Below are 11,374 nucleotides of genomic sequence, written 5' to 3' on the forward strand. Positions count from 1 at the left end.
TTCTGAGGAGCAGCTGGTGAGTTTGAACAACTGACCCTGTGGTTTGCACCGACCTTGCTCTCAGTGCTGATCCTATATGCCACAGACTCACATAAATCACTGAGAGCTATTATATTCCTGGTTGTGGTTTATTATGGAGACAGGATAAAGATTAAAATCAGCCAAAGAAAGGGGGACACACAGGCAGAATCCAGGAGAAATACCATGTGTGGAGTTCCCATTTTACGCTCTTCATGGGATTACAACAGCATCACTTTCTCAGTATTGGTATATTACAATATACACAGAAACTCGGCAGCCAGGGAAGCTCTCTTAAACTTTTGATATATTTAGAGTTCTTAATTGATGCTCAACCACATACTGTCACATAAATGACAGTTAGTCTACAGCCCCTCCTGAACTGTGGGCTAGTAACTTTAGTTTCATTGTTTCTCTGTAAGAAGGAACTAACAGCATAGCCCAAAGCCCCCATCATAAATCATAATGTTAGACTATCCAGTGGCCAAAGCCTCCAGGCAAACAAAGAAAGTCATTAGAATGAACATTCCAGAAGCTTAGAGAACCCATTCTAGTAGCCAAGGGCAAAGGTCAGACCACTGTATGGGTAAGGATAACTCTTCATTACACAAGAGACAACTAACTGCTCACTACTTCCTCTGTTTCTGCCCTGCCATCACTTTCCAATGACTGCACCTCTTTCTACTGATTTTTCTCTCTACTGACTGCAATAACTGCACTTCTTTTTACTGATTCTCCTCCATGAATCTGCCACTCTTTCATTCCAATCTAGTTTAGTCTGAGATTTCAGGAAAAAAATGACTTTGTAAGCATTAAAAGAAAAAAAATGTGCCTCCTTTTCTTCAATGTTGGATCTTTCTCGCCACTTCAGGGGCACTAGTGAAGTCCTGTTGCATATAAATAGTCATTTTATGGACGGGAAATTGAGGTGTAGAGAAGTTAAATGGCTTCTCCATGGGCACACAGACAAAAGTGAAAATCGTATTTCCTTGATTCATATCTTTTATACTCTGATGACCACAACCTTACAGAGCACATGAAAGAATGTCCTCCGTGGCATTTCATGTCTAAGGTTTTGTTGGAAGAGATCTTCTGCCTTATGCTTCTACCTGAGTGGGAACCAGATTGTTGCTGTTGTTGTTAGGCACTGTTGAGTTGATTTCAACTCATAATGACCGTATGCACAGCAGAACGAAGTACTGTCTGGTCCTGTGCCCTCTTCACAGTTGTTGCATGTGAGCCGTTGCTGCTGCCACGGTGCCCACCCATCCTTTTTCTCACTGACCTTCCATTTTTCCAAGCATAATGTCCTTCTCCAGGAACTGATAACATGTCTGAAGTATAAGAGATGAACTTTCAATCATCCTGGTTTCCAAGGAGCTTTCTGGCTGTGCTTCTCCCAACATAGACCTGTTTGTTCTTCTCATAGTCCATGGTACTTTCAATATTCTTCTCCAACTCCATACTCAAATACATTGATTCTTCTGTGGTCTTCCTAATTCATTGTCCAACTTTCACATGCATATGAGGCTATTGAAAACACCATGGCTTGGGTCAGGTGCACCTAGTCCTCAAACTGACATCTTTCTTTTTCAACACTTTAAAGTGGTCTTTTGAAGCAGATTTGCCTAATGCAATATGTCTTTGGATTTCTTGACTGCTGCTTCCTTGAGTGTTGATTGTGGATCCTAGCAAAATGAAGTCTTAGGCAACTTCAGTCTTTTCTCCATTTATCATGATGTTATTTATTGGTCCAGTTTTGAGGATTTTCTATGTCTTTACATTGAGGTACAATGCATACTGAAGGCTATAGTATTTGATCTTCATCAGTAAGTATGTTAAGCCCTTTTCACTTTCAGCAAGCAAGGATGTAACATCTGCATATCGCAGGTTGTTAATGAGTCTTCCTCCAATCCTAAGGTCACATTCTTTTTCATGTTGTCCAGCTTCTTGGAATATTTGCTTATGATACAGATTAAATAAATAGGGTGAAAGGATACAACCCTGGTGCACATTTTTCCTGATTTTAAACCATTCATTAGCCTATTGCTGTTCTAATACCTGCCTCTTCATCTGTGTACAGATTCCTTATGAGTATGGCAATGCAGATAGATAGCCTTAAAGAGAACAGAACTAGGAGTCCTGACAAGTGGAGTCTAGGGATAGCGCCTTTTCTGATATATCTCTGTGCCAACAAGGAAAACCCTGTAGCTAAATTCCCAGGGAATCCTCCAGTCAAGATTTTGGAGTGGAAATAGTCTGCAGTATGCAATGTGGGGGAGGAAGAGTGTAGGCAGGCTTCCTTTTAAAATGACATCTTACATAGGTAATTTGGGGCATGGTGAGTCAATAGAGCCTCTTACTACACAGCCTTGGAAGGCTCCAGAGGGAAATACAGTAACTATAATTTGAACCAAAATCTGTGTTAAATTGTAACAATATGTGAAATAGTTATATTTTCTCATTTAAAATTGAAATAACTAACATGTGTTGTTGTTTTCATGTGCTGTTGGGTCGGTTCCAACTATGTAGGGTTTCCAAGGAGCAGCTGGTGGGTTTGAACTGCCAACATTGTGGTTAGCATTCTAGTGCTTTTCCTACAGCACCACTAGCATTAGAGAGGTTATATAATTTGCATAAGACCGTATAGCTTGAAAAGGTGATAAAGAATAGTGTTTTAAAGATTTTCTTTTCTGATTCAGCTATTAGCAGAAGTTATAACTAAAAAACCTTTCCCTCTGTTTTACAGAGTTACCGACAACATGGATAACACCTTAGCAAGGCATATGCTTCCAAACCTTCAGAGATGGCAAATTGTTTACACCAGTGAGAGGGAGATCCAAAACTAAGGACTACTCAGTAGCCAGGACTACAGCTGTGTATTTTAAAGCCATTATTCAAGGTTTCTTACTTGACAGTTCCTACATGACCCTGTCAAAAATCTACAATATATGCTGCATTTAATGAAACATGTATATGTCAAACCAGAAGAAAAGAGCTATAAACATATATTGTATAAAGAAAATACAGCAAGGAAATCAGTTTCAGCAGATCAAGCAAAGATTTGTCTTGGGCACGGAACCAAAGTTACAATGAAACATTTCTACCCCTGCTGTGCAGGGGGGTCATTTTAATGTAACACCACACCCCATGGAAACACTAGTCCTGAAAATAAACATCATTTTAAAATTAAACAAAAATAAATAAACAGGGTGGGTGGGGAATGAAGCACGAGGGATAACTATGAGGAGTTATTTACAATAAAATGTTTAATTGAAAAGTCTGGTTTCTTACTACAGGGATTTGCTTTCTGTCTTTATTGTTGTTTTAAACTCAGGAACAGACGTCTACAATGTGAATGGGAAGAACAGCACTGTCCAGTTCGGTTTTCTACTAAAGGTGGAGCTTGTGGAATGCATTCCACAAGTGACAGATGAGAAGTGGATCACAGTGACCCCAAGCAAGGCAAATGAACCAAGTGAACATAATATAAATAAAGGCAGAGTTTCTGCTTCTTTGGCCTTCTCTCACATCTGTGTTCCTCTATAAACAGACTGATCTCATTCATATTGAAAATTAAGAAGATGATACTCTAAATCGCAAGCTCCCTGACTTAGTTTTTAAGAGTACCAATATACATAGGGAACAAGAGTAGAGAACAACTCTGAATCTGTTCGTTTTCAAAAGAACTGAATTTCAAATGGCTGCTTAAAATGTCTGCTAGTGAATATGTTATTTGATTTGGATTTAAAAAACACAATAGAGGTGATAAACTTCCACCAAAAGTTGGCTTTCTCACAGATATGCGAACATTAACTAAATTGTGATTTTTCTAAGTATCCTGATATGCCTAGAGCATTTTGACTTCTTGTCTTTGTAGAATAATAGTTTTTTCCCCCAGATAGCTGAAAGCAACAAGATAGCTCTACTTTTTTTACACAGAAGTAACATTAAATTACTGATGAGGTAGTTTTCTACCAGAGACAATTAGAAGAATGGTACTTTTCCTAAATTATATAACTATGAGTCTTGGGTTCAACTTTGAAAGCAATTAAGTGTTTCTGAAAAGGTAATTTTACACCTCATTCACTGTAGATAACAAAACAACCTCAATTTTTTTTTCCAATTTTCAAGGTGTTAAATATGGGGCTAGAATTTCCATACATAGAGAATGTGGGTTAGGAGCCAGAAACTCTTTCTATGAAATGCTCCATTTATCTTTCCATATGTGGGCACAGTATCTTAGTCTCTGGTTTTTACACTAGCATTTTCAAAGGCAGAATATTAGCTGAAGAATGTAGACGAAAAACTAGAATTCTAGGGTCCCATTTTTTTTGTTACTATATTTACTGCTGACCCAGGTATCTTTGGCCCAATCACTTAACCTCTGTGCCTCAGTTTCCTCATCTGCAAAATGGGCTAAAAGGCTTTTTCGTAAAGTTTTTGCAATTCTGAAACGAGGTGCTTAAAGTAGCACAAAGTGCTTTGTAATTACTATGATTGCTTATTATTTGATTGTTCTGTTGTTGAAAAAGATCCCCTGTGTAATAAAATCAGTGCTTCAGTTTGATTAAATCTAGGCCCCATAGCACTGAAGCTTCCCATTAAGCTACCTGGAACATCACTAGCAATAAAAAAGGTAGAGCGATCTGGAGCCTGCATCTCTAATCATCTATAGCCAGTAAATCATACCATGTTATTGAACAAAATAGAAGAGCGTGTCCTGTCAATGACAAGTATGTTTTAGCTCTCCTTAAGGAGCTCTGGTAGCATAATGGTTACGAATTGGGTTGCTAACCTCGAAGTCAGCAGTTCAAAACTACCAGCTATTCCGCAGAAGAAATATGAGGCTTTCTGCTCCCGTAAAGATTTACAGCCTTGAAAACCCTGTACAGGGTCGCTGAGTCAGAACTGACTCCACGGCACATAACAACAAGTGTCTATGCATGCCGTAAAACAGAACTCCACTTTTATCATATAAAAGCTGGCCATGAAATTAAAGATTGTAGTGAACTAATAGCAAGTATCACATTATTAGCCTGATTATCCATTTCATCCTTTTCACATACAAAACAGAACTAGCCTGTTGGATTCTTTGTCTGATAGATTGCAGTCTGTATTCAGTGTGTAAGCAATGTAAACTGGGGTGCCACTGCAGAGTCTGTGAGTCAACTGAAGAAAACCTCAATTGGGAAATACAGAATAGGAGAAACTACTCTCCTATATCTTAAACTTTAATCTCCCACTGCCCTTCCCTCATCATTCAAGGACCTATCTGAGTGAATCCACACTCCATCTGTTTCACTAAATACACCTTGCCTTTCTTCATCTTACTCCTTCCCCTTAAAAACATAGGTTAAAATTTTATATCCAATAACTGTGTTTCAAATAGTTTTAAATGTTTAATCATCATCTCCTAAAAATCTGACCGTATCACACAAACAAAATCAGTTAAGAGCAACAACGGCACGGATGGGCATCTCAGTTTTAGATGTGCTTAAGGAAAACGCAAAAGGAAGGATTCTTTTGTTTAATTTACATGTTATGTGGTTTGTATATAAAACAATCTATTAAACTTTGATATAGAAGTGATAAGCCACTTAAAGTTGGGTTTGCCACAAAGATGCTACTATTAAACAAAATAGTTAACAAATCTCTCTAGCTTGCAGGCCAGAAAAATGAGATTTTTAACCAGATCTTGCTCATGATCCTCAATATTGGCATATCATTGATGAAACTAAATATTTTGTAAACTTCTCTCTCTGTGATCCATTTCTATAATTATGAAAGCATCAGAGCTACAGAATTGTAAAGGAATGTACCAGTTACTCATGGATCCACGGAAATGGACCATATCTCAATGAATGCTTCCCTTTCATATGGTATTCAGCAATAGTAAAAGATAATGTCTTGGTAATAATGCAGAGGTCTATATGGCTCTACTTCTGAATGGGAGCAGAGAGTCTGCAATGTAATCTGTAATGTCTACATTTGCCATCCTGACACATTTGACCTATGATTTAGTAACAGACAAAGCAGCAATCTTCAAGGCTCAATTATTTCACTTTTCTTAACAAAGTATCTTAACTAAAGGGGGAAAAAAACAATTAACAATATTAAAATATCTAAATCTGTGACAGCCCCAATTTTCCAGTTATTCAAGACAGGAAATGGTCCTAGAGAAAGGGGGTAAAAAAAAATGGAGACTATATTTGGCACCCTGCTAGAAAGTTGTTGTTTAGTGCTGTTGAATTGGTTCTAACTCATTACAATCCTGTATAAGGTTTCCAGGGAGTGGCTGGTTAGCAGTCTAATCCTTATCCTATAACACCACACCAGGACTCCATACTAGAAAGTATCTTAACACTAAATGGACTTAATTTTTTTAATTCTACCCAAATTTTATTTTACAAAACAATAGAACTTGTTGGATAAAGAAATTAGATTCTTTTTAACCTTCAGCATATCAATTGCCAGTAGTGAAATTTTAGCCACAGAAGCTCTGCTTTGATTTTTCTTGTCCTTGTTCACACTGGTGGTATGGCTTTCCCAACTCAGTAGGATGTAGAGAATATATATGTGTTATCACTGGGCCAAAAAGAGGGTATTTGTCTTCCACTAGGAATAGGAGAAATAAAAGTTTTGCCAAATAATTTTTACTACAGTATTTTATTTTAACTTACTTTATTTTCACATCTGGCAAACAATCTCCTTTTGCCTGTTTATTGTCAACTTTTTTTTTTTTTTTATACTCTCTTAGCATAGTTCATATGCTCACTGTCTACAATGCAATTTATTATGTTCATTGTTTTGAAATGAAGTATGTCTTTTTAACCTGCCTGAGTTTTCCTGGAAACTATAAAAGACATTTCATCAGATTTCTGTTGATGTTTAAGTAATTGAGTCATGTATTATGTAACATCAAAATGGATGGACCGCATACAGATTTTGTTAGATACTTAAATGCATCCTTTTGGTGTGTCAAAGAATGACACACGATATAGACATACACGTGACAGAATTGGAATTTGTTACATTTGGGGTTTGTACTGCTTATTGCCCCTTTGTGAAATTTTTATAACAAAAATTTTATAAACATAGCTTTTGGCAGTTTAAATTCATTTGATAACTTCAATCATTTAGATTTACATACTATATTGAAAAAGTTCCATATAACTTCCTAGTGACATCAGTAAATAAGAAAATCTTAGACAACTTGTTAATTTTATGAGTTAATGCTTCCAGAATGGGCCCAAGCCCATTTTTACATTGTGATTGTGTGCTTTCTAATGGGAGAAAATGTCTGTCACAAGTACTTGAAGGAGGAAAGTTTTCACTCTGTTCTACTGTGCTGCTGTCTCTGTACAGCATGTTGACAAGAGGGTTCAAATGCAATGGAGGATTCTACGCGATCCTCATACAGCCTTTCCAAAGGCCAGATTCTGTTACTCCTTCCAGTGCTGGGCAGGGCAGATTCTCATTCCTTTGGTGAATTCACTGTGGTAACCGAATTCTTCCTAAATAAATATGTTGTTCAGAGTCCAAATGCAATGTTTAATCAGACTTACTAAATGCTTGTGTAAAGGGGCAATGTAACAAAAGAAGAATTATAATTTGTCATATTAGTGAATCAAGCATGAAAGTACAGGTTGGTTGAGAATTTTTTTTTTTTTTTTTGCATTGATGTTTTCATACACATGATTATATTTCCATCCCTGTTGTATGCAAAGCTCTGTAGTATGAGAGCAGTATGTATAAACAACTTTGAGTCCAGCTTTGCCTACTATCAGGACTCCAAAAACTTGTGGAACAGTGAATGGTGTTAATTTCCCAACCAAAAGCAAGTCCCCATCTTCCATTAATAACAGCAATCATTTCTATTTGACCAACATCTCAAAAAATATGTGCCTATTTAACCATATCAGTCACAACTTCCCACGGTGAAGCAGATCGATATCCAAACACTTTTATTAATATGCGATGTACATACACACATATGTATTCTGTACATACTCTGATGTCTGAGTTCTTACTGGGTACTTCTGTCCTAGGACTGAAGACCTAAGGGATGATGTTTTATTTTAATGCATCTGGATAACTCAAGCTTTTGTTTAGCATCTGTTTGTACATTTCCTTATATTGCCTGCCTCTTCTCTCTCCTACCCCACCTTTCGTTCATCATTATATGCTGCTTTTGACTGAAGTTGAAAATTGTTCATGTTTTTGAGTAATCCAGACCTACAAAAACCAGGCTATGACTACGCCTTTTTTTTTTTTTTTTGAGAAGAACAACGGAAAGTCCAACACAATCTACAGTATTAATATTAACCAAAAGTCCCATATTTTTATCAGCTAAAAATCCAGTCCCAAGAAGAGCCCATGCATGTTTTTGAGTTCAAGATCCAATTCTATGGGGACTCAAGTATAGAGCGAATGTGTTTAAGTCCGTGATCCCTGAGCTGTTTACTGTATAATGTAACCAGGAGGCCAATTCCTCACAGCTTTTATCCAGTCAGTTTAGTTGGGGAATTTTTCTGTCCCATATCATTAGCATGATTCCATACATTGTTTCTTAATTGAAAACATATCAAAATTTGGCTAAATTTCACCAGAATGATCCTCTGAAGTACACTGAATATGTACATGTATGTATTACCGTAGAGCTTGGAAACAACTTATTGTATGTAAAGTTTTATGAATGGTTATTTTATAATTTATGTATTTAATATAGGAATCAATGAACTCTGGTGTTTTAGTTTGTATAAAAATAAAACAAGCTGCATTTTTTAAAACCTTATCTTGTTCATAGGTTGCTGTTTTGGGTTTGTTTTATGTTTTTTTAAAGTGCTCACCTACTTCTGAGAAGCAGGCTTAGGTAAATGGGATTATCAGTGTTATGGCAGCAAACAACTCTGCATCAAGGATAGCAAATAAATTTCTTCTCTTCTGTCCACTCTGTCTGCAAGGGACACTGGTGAGAAGGAATTTGAGGCAGAGTTAACACTCAGGGGAAAGAACTGTGGTCATTAATGTACCTGGGAAGCATCATTGGGAAGGCAGTCTTGCCCCAGCTCATTGCAATCCTATTCCAGATATTGGGGCAGTAGAGGATCCATGGTAGAACTCTCGCTTTCCATATGGTAGACCCAGATTTGATTCCCAGCCAGTGTACCTCAAGCATAACATCGTCTGTCAATGGAGCCTTGTGTGTTACTGTGATGAAGGACAGGTTTCAATGGAGCTTCCAGACTAAGGTAAACTAGGAAGAAAGACCTGGTGATCTACCTTCAAACACCATTCAGTGAAAACCATATGAATGACAAACAGTCCGATTCACAATTAATCACTAGGATGGTGCAGGACCAGGAGGTGTTTCCTTCATTATCCATGAGATCTCTACAAGCCAGGGATCTGTCAACTGCAGCAAAGAACAATTCTCTTCCTCTCTCCAGCTGCCTTTTTCTCCACCTTAACATATAATTAAGAAGCTCTGGTAGCATAGTGGTTACGAATCAGGCTGCGAATCTCACGGTCAGCAGTTCGAAATTACCAGCTGTTCCGTGGGAGAAAGATGAGGCTTTCTGCTCCCATAAAGATTTACAGCCTCGGAAATCCTGTACAGGGTTGCTATGAGTCGAAACCGATTCCACGGCACATAACAACAACAACAACAGATATAATTAACATAAGCATCCATTATGTTATGCCCTGCTATGTTTCTAGCCACAAAGACTGCCAGTGTAATGCGAAACACTACTCCTGTATATCTGAAACAAATAAGAAAACCAATATGTCACAAAATAAGGAACAGTTCTGTGAATCACTGTAAAGAACTATTAAAAATTCTATCAGTAGGAGAGGGGAAGACAGTGGCATAAACAGCACTTTCAGACCATCCCTCACAAACACAGCAAGAAATACAAGTAAATGTTGCTCAGCCTTGAAGAACTCTGAATCTGAGGAAGAAGGACAGCAGCAGCAGGCAACTGCAGACAACCACAAATCAATTCATCCACAACTTGTATAGGTAAGAAAATCATTTCTCACTGTTCCGACCTCTCCCTTCAACCACACAAGGTCAGCAGTTTAAACCCAGTAGCCACTTTGTGGGAGAAAAATAAGGCTGTGTGCTCCTCATCATAAAGAGCTTCAGTCTCATAAACCCTATGGAGCAGTTCTGCTCTGTCCTTACAGGAATGTTCTGAGTCAGAATCAACTCAATGGCAGCGGGAGTATAACCGAGAACCAGTGGGATTGAATGAAGAAGTCCAAGCTTCACTGAAGGTTCCAGGAATTGGCAGAATACCAGTTGAGATGTTTTCACAAATAGAGGCAATGCTGGAAGTGCTTACTTGTGTATGTCAATTGATTGGAAGAGGTTTATATTTGTGCCCATTCTTAAGAATGGTGAATTTAAGTTGTGGAAATTATCAAACAGTATCATTACTACAACACATAAGTAAAATTTGTTGAAGGTATGTCAAAATACAGTTGAAGAAGTACATTAACAGGGGATTGCCAGATATCCAAACCAAATATAGAAGACTATGTGGAACAAAGGATATCATTGATGAGGTAAGATGGATCGTGACAGAAAGCAGAAAATACCAGAAAGATGTTTACCTTTTGTGTTGACTATGCAAAAGCATTGGACTATGTAGATCATAAATTTTGGCTAACATTGCAAAGAACAGGAATTCTAGAACATTTAACGGTGCTCATGCAGAACCTGTGCATAGACAAAAAGACAGTCATTTGCCCAGAACAAGGGGATACTTAGTGGTTTAAAATCAGGAAATGTGTGTATAAGGTGGCATCTTTTTACCATATGCATTCAAACTGTATGCCAAGCAAATACTGCAAGAAACTGGACTACATGAAAATGAACACAGCATTAAAATTGGTAGAAGATTCAGTAATAGCCTGTGATGTGTAGATGACACAGCCTTGCTTGCCGAAAGGGAAGAAGATCAGTATTTACTGATGAAGATAAAAGGTAACAGCCTTCTGTATAGATGACACTTTCGCATAAAACAAAAATCCTCACAACTGGACAATAAGCAACATCATTATAAATGAAAAATAGATTGGAATTATCAAGGATTATACCTTTCTTGGATTCATAATCAATGCCAATAGAAGCAGCAGCCAAGAAATCAGAAGACAAGCTTATAAGTCCGTCTTCTGCCTATAACTGATTGGAATACCTAAAATGGGGCTACAACGTGCCCAGTGAAGGAGGCTTCCTGCGGAGCCTCTGCAATACATAAGACTATAGGTGGAAGCCTGAACCACATCCAGATCTCCAGAGATGGGAAATTCCCACTTGAAAGGACAAGCAGACCAACCTGGAGTG

The 11,374-nt window shown here is 37.7% G+C and overlaps 1 protein-coding gene and 1 pseudogene across 3 annotated transcripts in view; both read left to right on the top strand.

Annotated features, from left to right (window-relative positions):
- Nucleotides 1-4,772, top strand: part of JAKMIP2 (janus kinase and microtubule interacting protein 2) — a 307,935-nt gene extending 303,163 nt beyond the window's left edge. Inside the window, exon 22 of one of the 3 annotated variants that reach the window (XM_006874497.1) lies at nt 2,768-3,301. In XM_006874497.1, the coding sequence (XP_006874559.1) occupies nt 2,768-2,788 (21 nt within the window). In that variant the 3' untranslated portion in view covers nt 2,789-3,301. Of the gene's footprint in view, nt 1-2,767 lie in introns of all 3 variants that reach the window. The other 2 variants (XM_006874499.1, XM_006874498.1) reach the window with 2 other exon arrangements.
- A 5,816-nt stretch (nt 4,773-10,588) lies between these two features.
- LOC102827362 overlaps nt 10,589-11,374 on the top strand; it is a 2,564-nt pseudogene continuing 1,778 nt past the window's right edge.

The sequence above is a fragment of the Chrysochloris asiatica genome, unplaced genomic scaffold, assembly GCF_000296735.1.
Source record: "Chrysochloris asiatica unplaced genomic scaffold, ChrAsi1.0 scaffold00280, whole genome shotgun sequence".
Lineage (NCBI taxonomy): Eukaryota > Metazoa > Chordata > Mammalia > Afrosoricida > Chrysochloridae > Chrysochloris > Chrysochloris asiatica.